Source organism: Anastrepha ludens, chromosome 3 (genome assembly GCF_028408465.1).
Source record: "Anastrepha ludens isolate Willacy chromosome 3, idAnaLude1.1, whole genome shotgun sequence".
NCBI classification, from domain to species: domain Eukaryota; kingdom Metazoa; phylum Arthropoda; class Insecta; order Diptera; family Tephritidae; genus Anastrepha; species Anastrepha ludens.
Window position 1 is genome coordinate 21,886,635 of NC_071499.1, and position 26,288 is coordinate 21,912,922.

General features: G+C 38.1%; 3 protein-coding genes across 5 annotated transcripts in view; 2 read left to right on the forward strand and 1 right to left on the reverse strand.

The window, feature by feature from the left end:
* The first annotated feature begins 3,961 nt into the window (after window positions 1-3,961).
* Window positions 3,962-5,673, forward strand: LOC128857142 (NADH dehydrogenase (ubiquinone) complex I, assembly factor 6 homolog). The gene is made up of 6 exons (XM_054092739.1): window positions 3,962-4,161; window positions 4,251-4,362; window positions 4,430-4,549; window positions 4,624-5,019; window positions 5,159-5,262; window positions 5,342-5,673. Exons 1-6 carry the CDS (start codon window positions 4,025-4,027, stop codon window positions 5,421-5,423), a joined length of 951 nt encoding a protein of 316 aa, XP_053948714.1. The 5' UTR covers window positions 3,962-4,024; the 3' UTR covers window positions 5,424-5,673.
* LOC128857141 (uncharacterized) lies at window positions 5,448-13,266 on the reverse strand. The gene is made up of 7 exons (XM_054092738.1): window positions 13,150-13,266; window positions 9,926-10,088; window positions 9,479-9,820; window positions 9,092-9,374; window positions 6,258-6,496; window positions 5,664-6,182; window positions 5,448-5,547 (listed from the first exon to the last, which is right to left on the reverse strand). The coding sequence occupies exons 2-7, from the start codon at window positions 10,066-10,068 to the stop codon at window positions 5,448-5,450; spliced, it is 1,626 nt and encodes a 541-aa protein (XP_053948713.1). The 5' UTR covers window positions 10,069-10,088; window positions 13,150-13,266.
* Window positions 13,267-13,268: 2 nt separating this feature from the next.
* Window positions 13,269-26,288, forward strand: part of LOC128857143 (ras-related protein Ral-a) — an 85,747-nt gene continuing 72,727 nt past the window's right edge. For all 3 annotated transcript variants that reach the window (XM_054092741.1, XM_054092740.1, XM_054092742.1), the window contains exon 1: window positions 13,269-13,818. The gene's annotated coding sequence lies outside the window, so the exon portion shown is untranslated. The remainder of the gene's footprint in view (window positions 13,819-26,288) is intronic.

The following is a 26,288-nucleotide window of genomic DNA, read 5'->3' on the forward strand; positions in this document are numbered from 1 at the left end:
TGCGCGCTTCAGATCAGAAGCACTAGAAATGTTGTAGTTTCTTATTTTATTTTCCAGCACTGACCACAAATTCTCAATAACCTTAAGATCTGGACTCTGTGCAGGTGTCTGTACTACATGTGGGCAGTTCCAGATAAGACAAATGTTCACAATGCCAGACATATGCTTGGGATCGTTGCCTTGGTAGAATCTAAACAAATCCCTAATGCCCTTTTTATCCGCCCTTTGTACTAAATTATCTTTTGGCTGATCCAGATACATCTCTTTATTCATGTTCCCTTCGATAAATGTTAAATTTCCGACGCCTGAATAGGACATGCCACCCCATACCATCACACTGCTCCCGCCGTGTTTAACTGTAGAGCGCAAATTACATGGTTGAAGCGCGGTCTTTGGTTTTCTCCAAACGCAGGGCTTCCCATCAGACCTGAAAAGATTAAATTTGCTTTCATCCGCAAAAACAACGGACTTCCAGAATGTCTTTGCTTAAATGTTGAATGCAAAACTCTATTCTTTGTTTTCTATTACGAGCATTAATCAACGGCTTAATTCGGGCAGTCCTTCCATGCAAATTTTCTTCGCGCAGAACTCTACGCACAGCTTCAGGGTTACAGATCTTGCCTAAGTATTTTTCGACTTCGTTCCTTAATTTTGGAGCGCTTAAATCGGGGTTTTCTTTAACTTTGCGAACAATCCACCTCTTATCTGCATCATTAAATATTTTATTTGGCGCAGATCTGCCCTTATCTTCTATCCTGTTTTCGTAGCGAAACCTTTCGATAATGTGCTGAACAGTCAGTTGAGGAACTAATAACACCAATTTCAGCGATTTTTCGTTGGCGTTTACCCTCTTCCGTGAAGATAACAAAAGAACGAGTTGGCTTTATATTCCATTAGCATTTGACTATGAGAAAGCTCTGTTCAAATTGGGTGCCGCGTTGGGCCACTGTTGACCAAAAAAAAGAACGTGTTGATGATTCTGAGCAGTGTTTGGCCATGTTCAAACGTAATAAACCATGTTCGCGTCGATATGTGACAATGAATGAAACATGGATTCATCGCTTCACTCCGGAATCAAAACGATCGTCATCTGAGTGGACAGCAACGTTGAACCTTGTCCAAAGCGCCCGAAACACAACAATCGGCTGGAAATGTTACGGCCGTTCTCGGTATTTTGGAATGTTCGTGGTGTAATATATTCGTCGAAAACTAAAAAAGACTGCAAAATATTGATTGGAGTACTGCCGGGACACTGTCTCACCCCACATCAAGCGTCCCAAATGGGATTAGTCCGAAGCGATGCGTGTTACACGTGCAACGAAGCGAATGCTAGGGTTACTTTGGAATTCCTACTTTGCCACTGTCCTGCTCTTTGCAGGATCAACATATTTTTCTTCCTTAGATATTGGATATTGCTGTCAAAACTCTGAACGGCTGGTTAAAAGTCACGAACACGTGCTTTAAAAATTACATGAAATAATAATTTGACTCGAAATACATAGTACTCGTAACACAATGGACCCTAGAGGTCTAAGTGAGATCTTTTTTTACAGATCAGCTGGCTTTACCTAACCTAACACAATTCAATCATCGTGAGAGGCAAAGGCAGGTCCAAACTAATATGGCTACAAAACACCACCGCAGATCTGGAGAAATTAAAAGTAAGAAAAATGTAAGATGGAAGCTCTTTGAGTGAAAGGGAAGAAGATCGTTGAGGAAGCTAAAGCTCACCACCAGCTGTACTGCTGATGGATGATGATGATAAAGGTTAAGAAATGTTCTAATCTAATATTGCGATCCAAATATTGCGATATTTATTGTTAGTGTAAGGTTCGCCGTTAGGACGGAGCCCGTTCTGCCACTCCCTTCTGCACCCATCAAAGCCACGGTTAGCAAACGGGTTACTCTAGCCCACAAGCGAGCTTGGCAAGCTGAGAGAGGTTGCAGATGGACAAAACTGATGTTATCTGTCATGTCCAATCAACTGTTGTTGTTCCTCCTGTCACTAAGCAGAGAGGACTGTAGGAGGCTGGTTGGACTGATGCTTTACTTTTTGTGCGTCTGCCACACCTTCGCTCGAATCAGGCTTAAGGTCTGTGGCACTGATATATTAAGAAGCGACCACCTACTCAGATTTCTTCAGAGGTTGAGTTGATTTAAAAGAAATTACGAAGGGAATCTGAGCGCAGTACAATGGACTTAATTGTGTCTGAGTGCTGTACTTGTTAGTCTGTCCCGACAAAAAAAAAAGCATTCACACTGTCACACACGTAACAGAGACGTAAGTGGATGTCAAACTCACACCCTATGTGTAAAAAAAAAGAAGAAGAAGAACTGTTTTTACTTGTAATTTTGTACAATGAGTATAAAGAAGAATCAATGATTACAGTGCTGCTGCTGTGTCTATACATACATACAGTTAGTCACTTAAGTAAGTATACACTAGATATATCTGCATGACTTCCGCTATTGATTCTTTGAAATAATATAAATTAAAATAAAATGGTGTTTTATTCACATGAAAGAAACATAAAAATCTAATATTAAGAAATAGAAATATTTAGAAAATTTAAAAAATATAACAAAATTGTAGCATCTTAAACAAATTTTTATAAAAATTGATATCACAAAAGTAAGTATACAACGAAATATATGATAAACTTATTATGTGAAAAACATTCTTAAAATAAAATCTTAATATTTGGTTGGAATACGATTACACAATTTTTTTTCAATGTTTAAATAACCATTGCGGCCCAAAATGTTTTCCATGAACAGCAATTTTCACGCCCCGTTTCCTGCATCCCCAAACCTTGGTTAACGCCGCCATCTCTCTAGGCTATTACTTGCATTTAAATTTGTAATTTAAAAATTGAAATTTTATAATGAGCTAGGATCGCCCACACGTCGAAATTTCGACGTTATTCGACGTTATATAAATGCGGAGAACAAAATTTAGTCATACCTTTTTTTAGTATTTATAGTCATAGAAAAAAGTTGAAACATATGTATATAAATAGATAGCTTATGTTGAGACTTTTTACATGATATATGTGAATAGATGTAGTGAAATTAAATGCGAAAAATATCCCATTTTACCTGTATTAAGCGATCCTATATTTGTGTATTTCAAATATCATAATTTCTTTTATTCATGAATTGGAAACATTTAATTTCATGAATTACGGATTTTTTTTTTTTTTTTTTGAAAAAGCATAATAAAAAACAATCATTAATTAATCCATGAGCATCATAATTTCTGAATCAAATTTATAATATGTATTATCCAGTTGTTTCATCAACTTTTATATCATGATACATATATATAATATCATGATACATATTATAGCATGATATATCATAATACAGGTTAAATAGTGATTAGTTTTACCTGCACCTATTCACTTATGTATCTATTTTAATACATTGTGCAAACCGTCTCCATATATGCTGTTCATATTTCAACTTTTTTCTCTGACTATTAATACTAAAAAAAGGTACGACAAAATTTTGCTCTCCGTATTAATATATAGATTTAAATTCAAAAGTTATAATGAACATTTTAAAATAATTTCAACACGACAAATAAATTGTTTCTTTTTTTATTCTATTTTGCCTTCACAAATAAATCACCTCATTGTTTTCCACATTGGCGTCACATTTTAATGTGCAGAATGTTGTTGTTACCTAGTGCCACTGCCTTTAATGAATTCGCCTTGATTTTCAACAAGGAAGTTATCGATCTTCACCTGAAATTTGTGTTTTAAAAGCGCTTTTTTTAACATAACCTATAAAAGGTGTAGATGTGAGGTGGTAAATACAAGAGACAATTTTTCCTAGCACTTTCCAGGTACATTTTTGGCTTACAAATTTAACTGTCCTGTTTGTCTTCCGCTACCGTGCCAATTCCAATGTACCGCTGCGCTGCCAATCGCTGCTCAATGATTTGTTTTATTTGACAGCTAAGCCATAACCTCTAAAATCTTGTAAACAAAAACACTTCAAAGTGCGAATAGCAAATAAGATGCGGCATTTGTTTAAAGGTTTTAAAACCATTCCATGTTTACAAAAATGTCTGCTACAGCAATATCGACTGGCGCACAGCACACAAAAACCAACAAATGAAGTGTTTGGTTCACAATATTGCATAAAATTGGTGGAGTGAGTATTCGCATTGAACTTGGCTCGGAGAAGGCCTGCTCGCATGTTATATAAAACGAAAATTGTATTCATATAGCCTTTTTTGGCAGGAAAAATGATTACGAAAATTATTTATGCACGCTGCTTTTGAACGGCAATCAACGGCGCAATGCATTTGCGTTGCGGGCATTCAATGTTGAGGTGGCCAATTGTGGGTCCAATGTAAGTGATTTATCATTTATTTTTCAATGAGATGCCTACTTACGCTAATCTCTTTGTATGCTTGCAGGTGTCGGAAGAGCATATTACAAAATTGAAATTGAAGTTTTGGTATGATTCCATTGATAAATGCTTTGCAAAAGAGGGTTCCTATGTGGCCGATCATCCGGTTTTAAGCGAATTGAAAAACGTATGTACGCTACACTTTTTGGTAAGATTTCATATTGAATTTCAAATAACGCTTTATTCCTTATTTCTGTGCAGACAGTTGACTCAAACAAACTAAGCAAAATCTACTTGAAGCGCTTGGTGACGGCGCGTGATCGACCAACCAATCAGCCATTCCTTACAGTAAAACAATTAGAAGAGTACGCCGATCAGGTCTTCTCATCACTTTTCCATCTTTTAGTTGAATTAAATGGTGTTAAGGATATACAGGTCGACCATGCAGTCTCGCATCTGGGCAAAGCGCAAGGTATTGCAACGCTCCTTAGAGCCATACCCTATAAGGGACGCAGTCAAGCGTTGAATATACCGCAGGAAGTGCTGATAAAACATGGCGTTAGTCAAGAACGAATAGTGAGAGACAAGGCTGAAGATAAAGGTGTAGAGGAGTGTATTTTTGAAATGGCATCAGTAGCTCACCAACACTTGGAAAAGGTAATTTCTTAATAACCCACACAGATTGCGACTAAAGCAAAGGGTTTTTAAAAGGCGGGTTAAAAGGCTTTAATAGCATAAAACGCTTACAAAAAGTGTTTGTGTAGTACTGCTGGAGTAACTATATATCTCTTTATAGGCTCGCAATCTCATGGATAAAGTACCGAAAGATGTGCGTAAATTTTTCCTGCCTTCCATCCCCGTAGCACGCTATTTGGAACGTTTAAGGAAAGCTAATTTTAGGTCAGCAGGGTGTTTTATTCTGTTTTACACCGAACAATAAATCAGATTATTTATCTATATATTTTTTTCTCTCTGATAGATTAACTGATCAAAAGTGCTTACGACGAGATTCGATGCTGCCGATATCGCTGTACTGGCATAACTTACGCCGTCGCTATTAAATAGTTATTAATAAGTATAAGTTATCAAGGCTCTTCACAAAATTCGACAGGTATGAAACGCCAATTCTTAGCCAAATCACGTAGAGATTCGGCAATAAGCTGACTGATGATGCGCAATATGATACTGCAGACAAATACATACATATAAATGCCATTGTGTGACGAATTGTATCGAAAAATAAAAAATGAAATTGAATTGCTGTAAGTTTCGAAAAGTATCGAAGAATATTAAATCTATACTTGCGGTCGATTTCTATAGTTTTTATAAACGGTGATAGGTTCGCTTGCGAGCGCATGACTTCGTCATAGCAGAGTTCATCGTCAAGCTCCTCGGTTGTTGGTGGCCGCATAAAATTCGATTGAGACAAGTAATCCCAATATAGTTTTTCGAAAACTGTTGTATTTGATACTTTTACGGATAGATGCTCACGTTTCGACGGTGAGGGCTCCCAAGGAATATTTATCGTTTCCACAGGTTTAAAATTTACTTTCACATTTAGTTGCAAAAATATATGCCCTATATAGCTGGGCTCTTTCCATTTAGGATTGTCGATAGATTCGACTTCTTCTAGTAGTTCCTTTGCAATTTTCGTTGATTTATCGAGCACGCGATGCACTTCAAGTGCCAGAGGAATGCGCTTAAAAACGAGCGGACGCTCAAAAACTTGCAAATCAACCACACATAGTTTCGAATGATGTGGTTTGAGACGAAATATATTCGGTTCAAAATTTACCTCAAATAAATCGCTGATAACATAGCTGAAACAATTACATGTGTAAATATGTATAATAAAATTGTATATACTATATATATGAAATATTGTGGTACTTTACTTTTGCCAACGAAACTCAACACATTTTTGGTTGTAGTTGTGTATTGAGACCATCAAACTTCGGCGCTCAGTACGTTCCATATCAAAATCAAGCTTATTGGGGTAAATTACGTAAGGAAAGTCCGCACATTCATAATCTTCAATCGGCACATCTGGGTCTGCGGCAACCTGGTCGAGGTAACCCATCGCTTTGACATGGAATTCCGTGCGGATATTTTCAAAATTCAAATGGAATTCCAACTGAAATTTGTATTATATTGAATTAAATATTTAGAAAAATACAGTAGATGTTGTTATTGTAGCAGCACGAATGTACATGTACATATGCGGGGAATGCAACTGAAGTGACAGTTGTTGTTGCATTTATAGCTGCATAAACATTCCCCATGCATGGGCGGGGAATGCTGCTGGACTGACAGTCTTTGGACGTATATAAATCCGGGTCGTTACGGTAACGTAGAACCGGCTGTTGGGGGAACAAAGAGTATGAAAACAAAAGTAATTGGACAGTTTAACTGAAGTTCGATTATTTTTATTTTTGAAGTGAAACTTCTTAAGCGTTGATGGACGAGCAAGAATGGAGTAAAATTGCAAGGCCATGCAATGTTTTGGGCATTTTCGTTCCGCGAGAGAGAAAAAAGATATAACGTAGAGGAAAAGGAGAGAGAGAGAGAGCTATACCTTATACATACAGGGTGAACGATATGAAGAGTTACCTATTCAAAACACCATAACTTTTGTGTGTGAAATTAGTTTTTATAGATTTCAAAGACAAAATTGTTCAAAAATCATTACAATTTTAACATATATTCACTTCAGCTCGATATGACCACCTTTTGCCTAGACTATAGCCTTCAAACGATCAAAAAATGAGTTGCATGCTGCACGAATGTAATCTTGAGGTATTTTGGCCCATTTTCGTATAATCGCTTTTTTCAGCGCATCCATACTGGCATATTTTTTAGTCCTCACCTTGCTCTCCAAAATGGACCAGATGGAATAGTCCATCGGATTTGCGTCTGGCGATTTCGAAAGCCATTGTGTGGACGAAATGAAGTGTGGAACATGATTTTTTAACCATTCTTGGTTCACACAAGCTTTATGAGAAGGTGCCGAGTCCTGTTGGAAGGTCCATGGTCTACGACCGAAATGTTTGCGTGTCCACGGCTCTAAAGAAGCTTCTAAAACATATTCCCGATAATAAGTCGCATTCACTTTGACACCAGGCTCGATAAAAACAATTGGAGAGCCTCCATGAGCGGTCACTGAGGACAAAACCATTACTTGCGATGGGAAATTGCTTCGAGTGGCCATACGTAGGCTCAAATGCTCGTATGAGCGCTCGGTCAAGTAAATACGATCGTTTTGAGTGTGTATGAACTGCTCAATTGGGAAATTTTTTTCACCAGAAAACACAATGTTGCATTCGTTCGTGCAAGCGCAACAAATCCTTTGCTCTTTCGCACCGGACTTTTTTTTGCTGGGGTGAAAGATCGTGTGCTTTTTGGAACTTGTAAGCTTTGACGTTGAGCTCATTTTTCAATGTGCGCCGAATGCTGTCTTGCGATATTTTCAGTTCTTTGGCCATTTTTCTTCCACTTCGACGTGGATTTCGTTCAAGTCGAGCCTTCACTTTCCGAACCATTTCTGGCGTTGTTGCGGTTTTTTTGGTCCACCTCCATAGCGTTTTGCAATGCTATCAGTATCATTGTAACGTTTTATAGTGCGATACACAAGCATTTTATTCACTTTGAGGTGACTGAGCTCTCGAACAATGGCTGGTTGTGATTTTCCAGCCAAATATAACGCAATCATACTATTACGTTTGAATTCCATCACAGAAAAAAAAATGCAACAAAACTGAGCCGCAAATGCTTTTGATGGCTTATAAACAATATATTGAACTGTCATTAGAACAATTTTAACGTTGATGTCATGAGCTGTTTTACAGATACAAGCAGTGTGAAGTTGGTAACACTTCATATCGTTCACCCTGTATTTGATGATGAGTTTTGCTGTGCAGTACAATAGTAGGAACTGTTAGGCGCCGCCACGACTATTTCAGACTGTTCGGCATGTTCAGATGGCCGCTACGGCTGCGCATATTAATGCATTTTGTTCTTGTAGTCGCTAGGCTTAGAATATTATTTTCGAAGTTACACACAAATTAGAAAAGGCATTTCAGAGTGCGTTTCAAACTTTAAATGCGTTTTTCTCAAAATGGTGTTTTGAAAGTCGGAGACCAACAATACTTGAAAACAGCTAAACCGATTTGTCTCAAATTTTAACACTAGCTTCTTAAATATATTTTTTTGTAGTGAATCGGAGACTTTTTCTCATCGATAATTTTTTTTTCTAACAATTTAAGGCCGAAATTTTGGTCAAAAATAGTTTTTTTTAAGAAACCGCCATTTTGTCAAAAAATTTGTTTTGCTTATTCCTTCGATTAATTACTCAATTTAACATTACTTTAACGAAATCTGTTTGGTTTTTTAATTTCAAAGCATCCAGTTCAGAGATATAGTGGTTACCGCAAAATGTCTTTTTTGAGAGGAGCTCCCGCAGATCAACTGTAGCTCCTTTCCAAATAAATATTTTTACTAATACATACAGTTAAAAGATAACATATTACGTGTACAGATTTTTAGATCAATCAATTTAAAAGTTTTCTCAGATTCTGGAAAATTCGCTTTTTCGGCCTTCTAACTGTCTATAAACCCTTAAATAATCCTATTTGTAAGTTTTCGAGCTAAGAATAACTCCTCTTCTAACTGAAACCGGAGGCTGTGAAGCTAACCTTAAAATAAACAAAACAAAAAAAAAAACAATTCCCACCTCATTTTCCATATCGCTTGGCCTATATTCCAGCATCAAAGGCCATACACTTAGGCGGGGTACGGTTAAATTCGGGTTCATTAATCTTAACCCACGCTCACGGGTTGCAAATACGAAATTCAAATGTTGTGGTGTTATGTTGCGCACCCAAATCGGTTGAACGAAGCGACGATGCTCCCTTAAATTGCTCGGGATAAGCTCCTTTGTCATAATACAGGCGATCGGATCGAAAGTGATAACGTTGAGTTTGAAATTAACTGAAAAAACTCGCGAATCGGAGCAACTACAAATAAAAGAATATTAAACAAATGATCTATGTATCAGCCAGCGTGTGTCCCACAGCGTGCAACCACTTCAATCTAAATTCCATTTCAGCCACTTACTTACTTGAATTCATATGTAAGCGTATGCTCGCCAAAAAGGAAATAATAGAAAACGACTCTCATCGCTACTAAGTCTCCGGGCTTCATGTGGATTGATTCCTGTAAAATATGTACCAGACGTCTATGCGGACAGTGGAACAATTGCCGGAACTGATTGAAGCCGACGCGCGTTTCCAATGGTACGCACTCGCATTGCTGTATGCGTTTCAAACGTATGGCGAGACTTTTGTCGGATGCATTACGCAGCCAGAGAATAATTTTCAATGGACGACTATGGATTTGACGCATTGGCATTGTGATGTCGTGTTGAAAATTAGACGTATCTTTATAAATTTCCTTGTTAAATCTGCAAGCAGTGGAAAATTAAAAAAAAAAATGTAAATGGTTGATCAGGCGGATGTGCATTTGGTGATGGTGTAGACCAACCAAATATTCTTCACATAAAATTTACTTATCAATGCCGAAATATTCCCAATAGTAGATTTTCAGTGCTGGTGGTGATGTAACGGTCATATTTTCTATTTTAAATAATTGATATTTCCTCCTAGTTTCCGCTTTCTGCAGACGGGCCCTTTCCAGCACAGCTTCACACATTTTCGGAATATTATATTAATCTAAAAAAGTGATGACGTTTTATTTTTGAACTAACGTCTTATAGCTTTTGTTAAAAAAGTGAATAAAAAATATTTGAAAAGTCGTGAGAAATGTCATGAATACTCTCTCTTTTAACTTTCTACCACACTGGGTGAAGATATCGAGTTAATAATGGAATTGGAAAAATTAGTATTGAAATAGTTGAGAACGGTTGAGTTTATTAGTGCGGGCTTATTAGTGAGAAATTTTATAATCTGAATTGATGTCTGCAAAATTAGGCGTTTGAACGTAACTTAATTGCAAGGCAGAGTTAAACTTGCACTCACAGTAAGTATTAATTATAGAATAGAGAAAAAAGGTATTGTTGTTGTTGTAACAGCATAAAATGGCGAAAAGATTTTTAGAGGGGTACTACCTAGCAGACCGTTATTCGGCTCTGAGTGAATTTGACAGATATGCCGACGTCATTCGTTTTGTGTTTCACGAAGCTAAAGCTAAATTTTGTGAATCATAAAACCATTATTTTTTTCAACATACCTAACGAGCAAATTAGCCACGACAGTCGGTACTACTTTACCGAAACGGCTCAGATTTATATCCGGCCAAGGGCTGCCATTCCAGCAGCATTCCCCGTATGTAAGTATGGGGAATGTTTATGCTGCTACAACAACAACAAAGCAAATTAGCCATCACCTTCTTAAGCTCCCGCCCTGTGAATGCCATAATCGGAGACCTACCACCACCTACTGCAGATGAAGAGCTCCAGCTTTCTCGTGAGACACGTGTAACACTGGCACATACGTTCTGGATACTGTAGCAAGTTAAACTCCTATTTATCCAGAATTGACCACGACATACCAAACATATGTCCGGCATGTTAAGATACTCCGCACGACACTAACCACCTTTTCACATGCGCTTTAAAACTTACTCATCTAACACCCCTCTCCCTGTGGACCCAATCCGTCGAAACAGCATGTTTCCTGGGCCTACCTCTAGATGAGCCATATGAAGACAACCGGTGATATACCCTACACTGCCGGAGCTTCTATTACTGTTAAAACAACAAAAACAACAGCAAACTAGCCCTGTCTAGTGTACCGTACCCCAGCAAACCTGGTATCTATTATCATCTTGGATATAACTCCACTTCGTTACGATTGCGTGGAACCGACTGTCGAGAATTTTGCATTCTCCCAACCTGGTAGTAGTTTGTCGGATTTCAACTACGGGGTATTCTCTCTTAAGCGGACACTTGAGGGGCTAAAAAATGTATATGCTCATGGGAGATGCCCTCATCCCATCCTCGTAAATCGTATCCTGTGTAAAAATCGATTTTTTGAAAATGATAACTGTATTTAACCCCTTAAAGAAAATGTCGATAAAAATACAGTAATAAGCGAAGTAGACCGACATGTTAGTAGTCGTAGCATCGCCTAGGAGCTAAAGAGCGATAACAGTTGTAAGGGGTTAGGAGTGGCCAGGATTTTCAAAAAATTGCATTTTTTGAGCATTTTCTTAAAGTATAATATCCAAAAAATGTTGTGAGAAAATTTGAAAATATTAAATAATATACTTTTCGAGTTATTCAACAACTAACAAAGGGCGCTCGGACGCTCTGGAATCGATAGAAGAACTTTAAATACGTTTTTCTCAAAACTATTTTTTTGAAGTAAAACTTCTTAGGCGTCGCTGGACGAACAAGAATGGAGAGTAAAATTTCATGGCCATGCAACGTTTTGGGCATTTTCGTTCCGCGAGAGAGAAAAAAGATATAACGTAGAGGAAAAGGAGAGAGAGGGAGCTATACCGTATATATATCTCATGTAGATACACTTTAGGCTATTTTTCCGGAGTTTTTCCTTGTGGTTGCTAATTTCTAGTGAGAAATAACACTGCCTGCTTTTTGGCGCTTGTTTGTTGGTGCAAACTTGTAGCAAATATATTTTTGGTGCCTACTTTTTGACGTTACATTTCCTTGGCGTCTACTGTTTGGGGCGTTTTTGGTCCCAATTTTTTTGGGGTGTTTTTTTTTTTTTTGGTGCCTACTTTGTGGAGCTTATTTCCGTTTCCTGGCTAGTGCTTGTGCGTTCTATAAAGTGCTTTCCATTCCGGCGTCGGATTTATTGGTATTGCCTTGTGGTAATTTGGGCCGTTGCTGCGGTCATGGAATCGCTGCGTTTGTGCGGCTGATAAACGCTCGGAGTAGTGCACGTTGTTGCACAAACCGTGTGTCCGGCGTTTACCTACACTGGTCGATCCTTCTCCGATTTTTGTAAATTTTGTCTATTTGTATTCTCTGCAAATGTTGTGAATTTATTTAGATATATATTCTTTCCATCTCTCTCTCTCTCATTTTCTTTCGGGTCTCTCCCTCTGTCTTTATCTGCCTTAACCTCACTTCTGTTATGTGTACTACGCTACACGCACTTTTTTTTGAACTGATTATCACTGTAACTTAAAAAACCGCTTGGTGAGTTTCAATAAAATTTATACTGCGTTTGAAAAACATAAAAAACTCGTGCCTGGTCGAAGGATTTTTTTTTTCAAAAATTTCGGTATTTTTTAGCAATTAACTGTCGGTTTTTTTTTGAAAATCTGAAAAATATTTTCTGAGGCCGCCATATTGGTAATTTTGAAAAAAAGCTTCGATCAGGCACAAGATTATCTATTATAAAACTAATTTCTCTTGTCGGATTGATTTTAGATGAATCTCCGAGAACTTGTGACGTCTACCGCAAGGGACTTCTGAGAAACGGGCTCCACACAAACAGCGATACTTTTACAGTTATTAATTTTTGTTGTTGAGTCAAAACATAAGGAATTAATCCTATGTTTTTATTTCTGTAAGATAAAGGGATTTACTAGCAAACAAATATGGTTGAAAATCATCACTACTTCTAACCCCTTAAAGTATTTGCGCAAAAATTTTTTTCGCAAAAATAATAGATTTCTATTTTCTCAAACTAATATTTCAATTGATGAATACCACTTCTGTATTTATACCCGATTACTCGGTACTTGCCACATTTCTATGACAGCAGGTTGAAAGTGCATACTTCGTTGTCGCTGTATACGTACGTTTAGCTCTTTCTACCCCAGTGATTTGCGCTCCTTTTTCTACACACAAAACCCGCTTTTACTATCTCTTCAAGCAACTCCGTTTGACTCTTTCTAATTTTTGCGTTTGTTGGTCATTGATTGACAGAAGGTGCAGAAGCTGTTGGAAATTGGAGTTGAAAGCGACTTTAAAAATCGCATTTTTCCGAGTCGGGTGTGTTTTCCTTTACTGCACGGCTAAATGGTTAAAATTTCTTATAAGCGATTAAGAACGTGATTGTAGACAGACAAATTACTACACAACATATTCCAAATTGTGGAATCACTTTCATAAATTGTGTATATTTTGCATTCTATGCCGCAGTGGAAAAAATAATAAAAATAAAAAGGGAGTGTAATCGGATGATGCATAGCTCAAAGTGTGTGCGATTATATTAACGAAATTTGTAACCAAAAGCAAACGCGCGAAAAGTGCAGAGAGACACGACAAGAAATTTGTGCAAACGGAGAACGCGAAAGCAACGCAAAAAAAAAAAAAAAAACAAGAAAAAAGTGGAGCGAAAGCAGAATTTCATTCCATTTAAAAATTTTTAATTGTGCAAAAAATAAGCAAAGTGTAAAGTTTATCTATTTAATTAATCATACAGCGTAGTAAAGGTTAATTAAGAACGCTGCAAAACTTGAAAAAAGGTAATTTGAAGTGTGCTAAAATTTGGGGTATTCCTAAGCTGATAAGATTGTTATAAACGTTGGAATGATTAAAGGCTTTAGAAGAATAATAGTATAAATTAAAATAAACGTATGATAAATAAATTTAGTAACTGTTGCTGTAATGTGGACAAATGTTGAATTTACAAGCTTGTTTGAAGTAATCTACTGAATAAGTTTAATGGTGCAGGGTGTTCGATTACGTTGTCGCATAAGCGTCAAGCGACCAACGCCTCTTGTTCCTATAAAAAATTGTTGCGCTTATCAAAAACAAAAAGAAATACGGAAGGAAATGAGATAGATGAATGCTTTACATGCTGAACATTTTTAATAGAATAGGCTAGATAACTTTCTTAGAAAGCGGATTTAGTTTTTTCCTTCACTGAGGGCAGGAGGTTATTTGGCTGCAGAAAATAGCAATATTGATTATGTTATGAAAGTTTGATTATTCCTAAGGTATAAGAATTAATAAATCCACTTCTTTCAAAGTGTTCTTTTAACTAAAAAAACCAAGTTCGGTTCGATTCGATTGACTTCTTCAATTTGCCCTAAAAAACAAGAGATGGGCACCTGAGGCCATCTGTATATTTAACAAATAACTGACATACTCATACATAACTGCGTTCACACAAAATTCTCCCGACAAATAAGAAATGTAAATTATCCATAGTAAAGCAGCGCAAAACAATAACAAAAAGAAACAGCAAGTTTTTAACAAATAAAAAAGCAATAAAAAAGTGTAAAATTTAAAAAACAACAGCATTTCCTAGGAACTTTGAATTGTGTCATCAAAAACCGTAACGTTTACTGTGTGCTGCTGCCCCAACTGGCTAACGTATTTGCCAACATTTTCTAGTTTCGAGCGAGAACTGTTAACTAAAATTTTGCCAAACGGAACTCCACATAAACGCTTGTTAGTCATGTTTATATTGCTTGCTAGGTGCCGAAAATCTACATACATATGTAGTTGGTTAGAATTCGGCAAAACATTTCTTATATTCTTTTATTTTTGTTTATGGGTGGCTAGGTAAGAAGATTGCGTGAGAAAACAAAATAGAAAAATGCCATGCAACACCAATTGCGTATGCATATACACACACATACGTACGTTTGTGTAGTGTATATACGAATTAACATCCCTTTGTATGAACCTGTGTTCTGCCATAAGGTAACAAATTAGATAAAAAAAACATAGAATAACCCAAAGGTGAAAGCGATTTGATATCTTTTCCAAATAAATAATACATACATACGCCCTATAATGTCTTCAATATGGTAGTAGCGCAAAAGTACTAACAATTTAGTGACCCATTTCTGTGCAATGAAGAATTGTATTGAAAAATCGATGAACTTAATTCGACGAAGCGTGCAGTAAAGTCAGCGGCGACCAACGCATGTGGCTGTTTTGTGTCGTCGTCCAAATATCGACTTATGAGCTGATGGCATACGCCGCATTATAGAGAGCCAACGACATAAATAACGGCTGGGTGAGCACATCAGCTGGAACAGTCGCCCGTATGTTGTTCTTGTTGTGATAAGTTGAAATTGGCCGCTAAGGAACTGAGGCGAAATACCTTGTGACTTATGGATGGGTAAACGTCTGATTTGCGCTTGTTAAACGATTCTTGATTTATGCTGATTTTTGCTGTGGCAGTGGTGCTTATCACGAGTCGTGAAGATAATGGGAGTGTAAATATTTGAGATAATGCGCGGAAAGCAACGCAAATATAGACTTAAAAGGTGTTTAGATGTGATTGAACGTGGCAATTAGAGTCGTAGAACTTTAGCACAGAAAATAAGATTTTTTTCCCCATTTGTATGCACATATATCAGTATATATTACAGTCTGGACGATAAGTTAAAGCGTAGTAGACCTGCATTTGAAAGGAAAGTCCGGGAGTGCACCCTGTACTGGTACACAGAAAACTCGAAGACACCAGAAGCCATAGGCGCTGGAATATATTGCCCAGAATGAAGCGTTCTAAGCCGATTGGCAGTTTTCCAAGCATCTTCTAAGATACCTTGAGTGTATCGAGAAACTGAATCTACTGGGAACGCACAATCGCCTTCGACTAGTTTGGGTTCCAGGACCCAGGGGTATAACTGGGAACGAAGTAGCGGAAGCATTGACAAGAAAAACTGCAGCCCCGCCATTAAAAGGACTCGAGCCCTTCCGTCCTATGGTGGAGTAACACACCATCATGAAGAAGCTTACGAGTGAAGAGCTAAGGCTTAGTAAGGATTGCCGGCACCAAAGTTTGGGGTTACGCCAGGCGAAATTCTTATCGGGAGTGTACAATCAAAAGAGGTTTAAAAAATGCTTAACTCTCCCCAAGGATAAACTGAGAATGCTCACGGGCATTCTCATAGGCCACTGCAGACTGCGTAGTCATCTGCACATGATCGGGATTTGGTCTATGGCCTCTTGTCGTGTCTGCGACCAATCCCAGGAGACTCTAATGCACCTTCCCCTTGAATGTAGCGCAGAGAAGGTTGAGACATCTTGGCCAACTACAGCCAGAAGAAAGGCACATACCCTATATGTAACTGAGCCCTATTCTGCGCTTACAACAGGAACTGGGTCTGAATGAGATACTGTGATGAGTCGAGGGCACCAAAGGCCATGAGGTCGAAGTGCAAACTTCATAAAGAATCTATCTATATATAGATGGCTCAAAATTAGATAACTAAGTAGGTGGAGGGGTCTACTCTGAAAAACTGGAGATAAAGCAATGGTGGATTGATCATACTGATCACTCTGATACCCGATCACTGTAGTGTATTTCAAGCCGAAGTCACTGTTATTAAGAAAGGACTTGCAGTACAGTACTTAAATAAAGGAGTATTATCCACCAGGCGGCCGTAGCCGAAGGTTTTGGTGCGCGACTACCATTCGGAATTCACAGAGAAATCGTAGGTTCAAATATCGACACCGAAATTATTAAAATAGTAAATACCAATTTGAAAACCTAAAAACATGTGAATTAAGCAAATAGAAAGTGAACAATGGTTGTTCAAAGTGCATGCTAAAACTGCACGGAGAGGTTACAAGAACTTTGATAGGTCATTGTCTAATAGGTTACCATGCACGAAGGCTGGGAGTTCCGGTTCTACGTAACCTGAGTGACCCGGATTTATATCCGGCCAAGGACTGTCACTTCAGCAGCCCTACATACGCTGCTACAATGACAACCAACATAAGGACTGTCACTTCAGCAGTATTATTCCATACTTTATTGGGACGTTTTATATTTTTATAACAGTAACAATGACTAACAAGATGATTGGACCAGATTCGCGGAATTTACTGAGAACATCTTCGCAGCCCTACCCACTCCCACCGATGTGCGCGCATTCCGCAAGGCGATTACAGCCGCCGCGGCTCGCCTCATACCTGCTGGACGGATCCGGGAATTACGTCCCAATTTCCCAGCCGAAGCAGCCGTTATGGCAAACGAGCGTGACCGCCTACGCCAGGCCGATCCCGGGGACCCTCGTATAAAGGATCTCAATTTGGAGATCCGGCAACTGGAGATCACCCAACATAAGCGGACCAAATGGGTAGAGCATCTGAAGTCCTGTAACTTCACCTCTGGTGTGAGCAAGCTCTGGTCCACCGTAAGGTCCCTGTCGAACCCGACGAAGCACAACGACAAGGTGGATATCACCTTCAACGGTCGTACTTCGTCGGACCCGAAGAGATGCGCGAGCTATTGTAGCCGGCAATTTATATTGCATCCTCCGGTCGACAGATCTAAACGTTGTGCCACCAGACGGCTGCACAAACTGCCCTACAACAGTGCACCGCTTACTTTCACCAGCGACGAGGTTCAGGGGGCCATCAAACACATAAAACCATCAAAAGCCATTGGCCCCGACGGACTAAACATGCTGATGCTGAAAAAGCTGGGCCCATTGGGAGTAGAATATCTCGCAAAGGTCTTCAACCTGTCCATGGCCACTCTCATCATTCCTGATAACTGGAAATTAGGGAGAGTGGTCCCACTGCTGAAACCTGGGAAACCCGCCAACCAAGGGGAGTCTTATCGTCCGATAACTCTCCTTTCCCCAGTAGTGAAGACACTTGAAGCCCTTCTACTCCCACTCCTCACTGAACACCTGACTCCAGCCCCACACCAGCATGGTTTCCGTAGAGTGCACAGTACCACTACGGCACTCACCGTCATAAACACCCAGGTAAACCGCGGACTTAACCAAAACCGCCCCTGCGAGAGGACTGTCCTAGTAGCGTTGGACCTACAAAAGGCTTTCGACACAGTCAGCCACGCCACGATACTAGATGACATTTTACAGTCGACACTCCCGCCAGGGCTGAAGAGGTGGACCGCGAACTACCTGAGTGGTCGTCACTCGTCGGTAGTATTTCGAGACCAAACCTCAAAACAGAGAAAAATAAAGCAAGGAGTACCGCAGGGTGGTGTCCTTTCACCCTTGCTTTTCAATTTCTATATTTCGAAACTCCCCCAGCCACCAGAGGGAGTCTCACTGGTCTCATATGCCGACGACTGCACGATAATGGCGTCGGGCAATGACATTGATATCCTTTGCTCAAAAGTAAACGACTACCTCGCCCGCCTTTCTCTCTTCTTCACTGCGAGAAACTTAAAACTTTCTCCCACTAAATCCACGGCGACCCTTTTTACCACCTGTACAAAGGATGTCAAGCTGCCACTTCAGGTACACGTCGACGATACCCCAATACCGACGATAAACAACCCCAGAATTTTGGGAGTCACCTTTGACAGCTTGCTCTCCTTCTCGGCGCACACAACCGCTATTGCAACGAGAGTACAGAATCGCAACAAGGTCCTCAAGTCGCTTGCCGGCAGCACTTGGGGCAAAGACAAAGAAATGTTGCTGTCGACTTTCAAAGCAATAGGCCGACCGGTTCTGAACTATGCCGCGCCTGTCTGGTCGCCTGGAACCAGTGATACGCAGTGGACGAAGCTTCAGACCTGCCAGAATACTGCCATCAGGACCGCGACAGGATGTCTCCTGATGTCCCCAATCCACCATTTGCACGACGAAGCGCACATGCTCCCGGTTAAGGAGCATAACAAAATGCTCGGCAAGCAGTTTCTGCTTGGGTGTCACCGTAGGCCTCACCCATGCAGACACCTGCTCGAGCCTGAGCCACCTCCCAGGCACATCAGGAGACACTTCCTCAATTACGTGGACGAGATCCAGGTCAAAACGGACAGACCACTCCAGGATCAGACAGTATACAGACAGGCAATTAACGACATTCATCGGGAGACCCTTACCACCTTCCTAAGCTCCCGACCCCCGAATGCCGTTATCGGAGTCCAACCACCACCTATCGCAGACGAAGAGCTCCAGCTTCCTAGAGAGTCCCGCGTAATCTTGGCACAACTATATTACGTTCTGGATATTGTAGCATGTTAAACTCCTACCTATCCAGAATCGACCCCGACATACTAAACATATGTCCAGCATGTGAAGGTACCCCGCACGACACTAACCACCTCTTCACATGCCCCATCAAACCCACTCATCTAACACCTCTCTCCCTCTGGACCCAACCCGTCGAAACTGCCAGTTTCCTGGGCCTACCGTTAGATGAGCTAGACGAAGACGACCGGTAATTACACTACACTGACAGGGCGAAGATACTGCTACAACAACAACGACTAACAACAACAATAACCTGCAACAACCCTCTTCATTATCATGTGTCATATATCCTATTTGTTTAGAGTCGGTACTGCCAAAGTTAAACTATTTACACTAAGAGCAAAGATGCTGCTAATTTTATGTCGATATTCGATATACTCAATAAATAAAAAAAAATTAAAAAAAAAAAATTAATTCATTTTTTAATGTTTTCAATTTTTTATTTTTTTTCATTATTTTTAATTTATTAAATTTTTTTATTTTTATTTTTTAATTTTTTTTTTTATTTTTTATTTGCAATTTTTTTTCTTCGAATAACTAAACGACAATTGCATATCTCCTAAATAATTTAATTGCTCTCAAATATAAGAACAGTAATTTGAATAGATGTATATATGTATGTGTGCTAGTACCGATATGAACAACAAATTGTTGATAACTGCTGTTGTATGTGAGAAAACCTGATTTTTCTCCGCAGTTCCAAATACATACATACAGATGTATGCACATACAAATATCATCTCTGCATATTTTAACGAGTTGTTTTTTTTTTTTTTGTTTTGCATATATGTACATATGTACATACATGCATATCAACCAAAAGCTTTTATAGCAAAGTTACTATCATGAAAAGCGACGGTGCATTACAATCTTGAAGAACATAAATATTTTCGTATTTTTAAAAAGCGATTTCACATGTTGTGCATCCATAGAGCCCAAACATAACTACGCGCTTGTCTACAGACAAGCCATTGCCAAGACAAAGTCGGCTGTGCATACATACAGACATACATACATAAAGCATGCGCGCGTGAGCATTGTGGCGAATGCAAAATACCATGAAATTGCATGATGAGTATGGGGGCTAAATAATGAAAAAAAGGGAATTTCAAAAGTAATCGTAACAAATTGAAATAAAATGTCTTGGCCTAAACTAGGGGGATCAAGCTGCGGCTCGCGAGCCCCATACGGCTCTTAGAAGGATTATTTGTGGCTCTCAGTAAGTGTTGTTGTTGTGGTTGTAGCAGTTGTATTAACACCCGAGTGTACCCGAACTCGCTTTCAATTTTTGTGTTATTATACTCGTATTACGAATTTCCCTTTTCCCTTTTAATTTTTGTGCTATTATTTTACAAATTTGTTAGTTTTTTATCTAAATAATATCGGTGTCGATATTAAAAATGTATTGATTCCATAATGAAAACTTTCGATGTGCCTCTTAATAAACTTGCAACCATTGCAATCGATGGAGGGAGCTCCGGCAATGCTGTGTAAAAAAAATCGGTCATATTAGGCTTTGAAGAGATGATTCGCAAATTCCACAACTCATACCGCTCACTGCATAATTCACCGCGATGTTCTCACGTTACGAAATATATAGAATATCATCAATAAATTACATTCGCACTAATGCAAAAAATCATCCACAGTTGAAAAATTTCCTTCAAAAATTAAATTACGAAGAACTTCCAAATAACATTAATTTCTTTTGCATTGTTAGTTAGTTATAGATTTGTTGTTGTAGAACTTCCAAATAACATTAATTTCTTTTGCATTGTTAGTTAGTTATAGATTTGTTGTTGTAGATTTTGTTTGCTCCGCTAACTGAATTTCTGAGAGGAAAGTAAATAGCCTATTCAGAATTAGACGATGACGAGGGGTGGGCAGCATTCCCCATATACACAGATGGACAAAAGTCACCGTCATTTAGTATCTAGAAGATTATAACATCTCCCGTGCCCATAATATAATGGAAACATGAAAAGTAGCATATTTAACAAAAACTATGATTTATTTAATTTCTATTTCAGTTTAAATATCTTTCTCTTACTAGCCCATTTTTGGAAAAATTAAAAATAAAATATTTTTGTCACCTTTTTGGAGGACAAAATTCACCGTCACGTCAGCTTGGCTTGCCTTTTAAAATCATTTTAACAAAAATTTAAGCCAATCTGGCTCCTTTTTTCAGTGAGTTCGTTTAGTATGGTAGCTTTAAGACTGATCTGTATACATTCTATATCGGTACTTAATTAAAAAATTTTACTAGCGCCGCGTGATTGTTAAAAATGAATAAAAAAAGGAGAGAAACCACAATTGAAGAGAGAAAAATTATTGTACAATATTTTAAATGCGTACAATCAAAGCAAGACCATTCGGGAGATATGCTCATTAGTAAACCGTACACGCACCACTATTACTGGAATAATATTTAAAAAGATTTAAAGCTGAACCAAAGTGCAAATATTTGGCAAGGAGTGGACGACCGCCGGCACTACCTGAACGTGAAAAGCGTGAAATAATAAAAATAGTTAAAAAAAGAGCCAAAAACTCCGTCAACAGAAATTGCTGCATCGATAAAGGAAAGCACTGGTACACTTGTTCACCCACGTAATGTGCGCAGGGCGCTGAATTCCGCTGGTTATAACGCCAGAGTATGCAGAAAAAAACCACAGATCAGCAAGGTCAACCAAACGAAGCGTCTTTCCTTCGCAAAAGAGCATTTAAGCAAGGAAATAGATTTCTGGGAAAAAGTTATCTTCTCTGATGAAAGTAAATTTTGCATATATAAATCAGACGGACGTGTTTTAACGTGGAGAAAGCAGGGCGATGCATTAGTAGAGAAGCATATACAAATAACTGTGAAACACGGTGGTGCTGGAGTCATGGTATGGGGATGCATGTCGGCGGCTGGTGTCGGAGAGCTCGTCTTTATCGAAGAAATAATGGACAAAGGACTTTATTTGAATATCCTTAAAGAAAATCTCCAAAAAAAGTGCTTAAAAGCTTGGCATTGAATCAGACTATTATTTTCAGCATGACAATGACTCCAAGCACACCGCAGAAATAGTTAGTTTGTGGGTCTTGTACAACACTCCCCATACCTGAAAACTCCGCCACAGTCACCTGACCTGAATCCAATAGAGCATTTATGGGACAATTTGGATCGGCGCATTCGGGAGCATCACATTACCTCAAAAAATATGCTTAAGCAAACGCTGCTACAGGAATGGCAGAAAATAAGCCCAGATGTTACCAAAAAACTGGCTCATTCGATGCAGAAACGATTGCAAGCTGTCATCAAAAATAACGGCAAACACACATCGTACTAAAATATTGTAATATTAGCACTTAAATTGATTAAGTACATTATTAAATGACGGTGACTTTTGTCCACCAGAAATGCACACAGCAACCATTATATGCCATTTTTTTATAAATACTTCTTGAATTAGCCTTATGTTTCAACTGAAACAGAATTTAAATAATTAATAGTTTTCGTTAAATATACTACTTTTTATGTTTCCATTATCTTCTGGGCGCGGGAGATGTTATAATCTTCTAGATACTAAATGACGGTGACTTTTGTCCATCAGTGTATGTATGGGGAATGTTTATGCGGCGACAACAACACCAACAACAACAAGGGTGGGTTACTAGACTTAATGCTTTTGACTGATGTCATGGAACATTTGCAAACACTGAATTTACAATTACAGGGGAAATATAAATTAAAATCTGACCTCTTACTATGTATACATATTTAGTTTTCAAACTAAATTACAACTTTTTCAAAAGTATATTACAAAAAATAAAACATTTTGTCATTTCCCACAAATTAAAAAAAAAATATGTTCTAATATTAAACAAGAATAACTCAACGAGTATCTGAAAAAATCTAGAGGAAATATTGACAGTATTTCAAAAAATTGTATTTCAATCACAGGATTTAATTTTGACCTCAATATTTTGTTGCATTTGATCATCACTAACAGATGAAGAACATTCCATTAGCAAATGTATAAGTATTGTTGTGGCAATCACAGCCTTCTTCATATTTTCCTTGCATCCTACTATACATTTTCATATGTATATACATTCATATATTGCCAAATTAGTTAATAACCAAGAAATACAAGCATAAAACACAAAAGATACCTTCAATGCTTCCGATTTGTATTTCGTCAACTGCAGCAACGGTGACTGGAAGCTGTGGTTCAGAAGTTCACAACTCTACATCATTGGCCGATTCCTGTTTAATATATGACTTCAAATAAACTTTAAAATTTTTATAGGAAATATATTTGCTTACGTTCTCCCTTTTAATAACAATTTCCATTTTAATTTAGAACTTTTACTCTATTCGCGTTTATTTTTACTTTGCGATCAGCTGTTTTTCTCACTTGCAAATTCCCACAAGTACAAATATATACAGTAACAACTTCCCCTCAAAATAAAATGTCATTTTGCTCTCTCACTTTCCCCTACTTTGCAAGTTTTTTGGATACGTGAACACCAAAACTTGACAATTCGTTACAAATTATTTGCTTCATGAACAGACCAATTATTCAAATTTTAAAATAAATGCGTTTAATTTTTTATATTCAAATTCAATAGAGTATGTATACTTTTATTTTTATGTTTTCAAAATATATAATTTAAGTAAACAACTTATTTTTAATACCTTTTTTGCTACCTTTTAAAACGTACTTAATTGCGGCTCGCGAAAAATTTAAAATTTTGAAAAATGGCTCGGACTATCAAGCGGCTTGCTTGGCCACCCCTGGTCTATACAAAAGTTAAGAGAAAACAAATAATTTAAAAGTACGTACATACTTCATCTGTAATATAGTTTAAAAAAGTTTATATTTTCTAAAAGCGCCAGCGTCAGTGAGCATGCACATATGTGGATATCCATGCATGTAATAGTTTCGCTTTATTGTGACTACTCATTTGAGAGTTTTGTTACCATAGCGATAATTCAGTTTGTTAGTGTGGCGTCAACCGGTAAGTATTTAACCTTAGACACTCTTTTTTTTACTCTCCTATGTGTTTCACGCTAATTGATAGCTGCGAATTAACGGTTAAAGTTTCAAAGTCACTATGCATATATGTGGATATATGCTTGTGTATGTATGTGAGTATGAGCACCGTCGAAAGCTAGTCTGCTAACGTCAAGGTCGCTGAAATTGCCTGTATTTTATGCAAGTGCTTTAAACTCCACAGGGGGTTTTTTTTAATCAAATTCGATTTAACACTTTTGCCGAATTGTACTACTGCTGTATACCAGGTGTATTTATACCTATGAAATCGAAATTCTCTCATAGTTGCCGTTAGTTTGTTTGAAATGTATGAGTTTTCTCATTTTGCCAATAACATCCACTTCATATTATTACAAGTTCCTAACAACAACAACACAATTTCTCAAACTTAATTATTGCGCGCAGCTTTGGAACTCTTTTGCCGAATTGCACTGCTTCTGTCTACCAATCAGGTGGATGTATACCTATGAAACCGGACTTCTCTCATAGTTGCCGTTAGTTTGTTTGAAATGTATGAGTTTTCGAACTGCACTAATCCGCAACAACATCCACTTCATATTATTACAAGTTCCCAACAACAATACATTTTCTCAAACTGAGTTGCTGCAGGCAGCTTTGACACTGTTTTACTCTCAAAAAGTCACCCGAAATAGCAAAGAACTTTTAAGTACAGAATCATAATTAATTGTTTAAAATACGAGGTTTTCAGCAAAAAAAAAAAAAAAAAAATATGTACTTAGCGCCGCTTCACCGGAAACAGCCTCGACGCTCATTAGTTGTCACGCTGCTGGATGTCTCGCTTGCAGAGGTGCTTACTTTATTTATAGCCAACCAAACAAACTAACGTTATTTATATTTTAATTAAATGTTATACTATTTACAGAGAGTTTTAATGAGCTGCGCAATATAAAAAAAAAAAAAACAAAAAAAAACTAAAACAGAACATCAAAAGAGCTCAACTATGACTCAAAGCGCATGAATTTTAGAGCCCCGCTTTGGCACTCAAAAACGCTTTTGGAATCATGAGCTTACTTGGGCATATTTGCTTACAAAGCTAAATAAATGTATATTTGCATGTATGTATAGATGTATGTGTGTACGTAGATATGTATAATAAGTTCATAGATAAAATATTTCGATTTATATTTCACGCCTCGCCCCACCCACCCGCCAACACATGATTCAAATGCTATCAATGCAAATAAATACACGCAACACTTCACGTCTGCTCGCTGCCCCTTTGTCATTTGCTGCTGAAAAACTCAACTTCCGCAAAGATTAAGTTCAGTAAACCACACACCCAACGCGCAGAGCGCTCCAAGCGACTCACAGCAGTTGAGTTTCGACGTAATTGAGCTTACTACATTCATGTGTATGTGTGTGTGTGTGTACATATGCATGCATGCATGTCTGTCCGCATGTACTTACATATGCATTTGTGCACTTTACTTCGTACCACTTTATAGTAGCCGTTCTGACTGTCTGCTGCCGTTGGCTGTACCGCCGCCATTCACAGCTCCCATTTGTGACTGAGTGCCGCCATAGAGGATTTCTGCTGCCTCCCATAGGGCCTGCGTAGACGGCGAATATGTGTGTACATTTGTATTTATATTTAGAGATTTGTATGCGTAGTTTCATTCATTGTAATCGCAGTAATGATGTATTGTTTTTTTTCGTTCTTTTTCAAGTTGTCTATTGCGACTTCGCTATTTCTTTGAGTTGAGTGTCTCTTCTGAAGTTCGTTCCTTCTACTTTCCATTCTCTGCCTGGTTTGGAATCCTAAGAAGTCTGTCTTCATAAGCGATTCTTTTCTTAAAATGTTTTTTAGCATTTTTCGTGAATATATTTGATTCAGCAGTGCATTCAGTCAGTCAAATTTGGTTGCCGAACTGATTAAACTTAATATCTTAATTTTTTACTATTTTTTCCCATAATCTCATAAGCACAAAGCTTATTTTTTTTAATAAAGAAATTTTT

What these genes read in the sequence shown, in the direction of transcription:
- LOC128857142 (XM_054092739.1), top strand. Translation starts at nt 4,025, where the DNA reads ATGCGGCATTTGTTTAAAGGTTTTAAAACCATTCCATGTTTACAAAAA. An exon ending in TTTTAAGCGAATTGAAAAAC is followed by an intron (nt 4,550 to 4,623) that starts GTATGTACGCTA and finishes ATTTCTGTGCAG; the next exon opens with ACAGTTGACTCAAACAAACT. An exon ending in TTAAGGAAAGCTAATTTTAG is followed by an intron (nt 5,263 to 5,341) that starts GTCAGCAGGGTG and finishes TCTCTCTGATAG; the next exon opens with ATTAACTGATCAAAAGTGCT.
- LOC128857141 (XM_054092738.1), bottom strand. Translation starts at nt 10,068, where the DNA reads ATGTGTGAAGCTGTGCTGGAAAGGGCCCGTCTGCAGAAAGCGGAAACT. An exon ending in GAATATTTCGGCATTGATAA is followed by an intron (nt 9,821 to 9,925) that starts GTAAATTTTATG and finishes CACTGCTTGCAG; the next exon opens with ATTTAACAAGGAAATTTATA. An exon ending in CAAGCGATATGGAAAATGAG is followed by an intron (nt 6,497 to 9,091) that starts GTGGGAATTGTT and finishes TACAAATTTCAG; the next exon opens with TTGGAATTCCATTTGAATTT.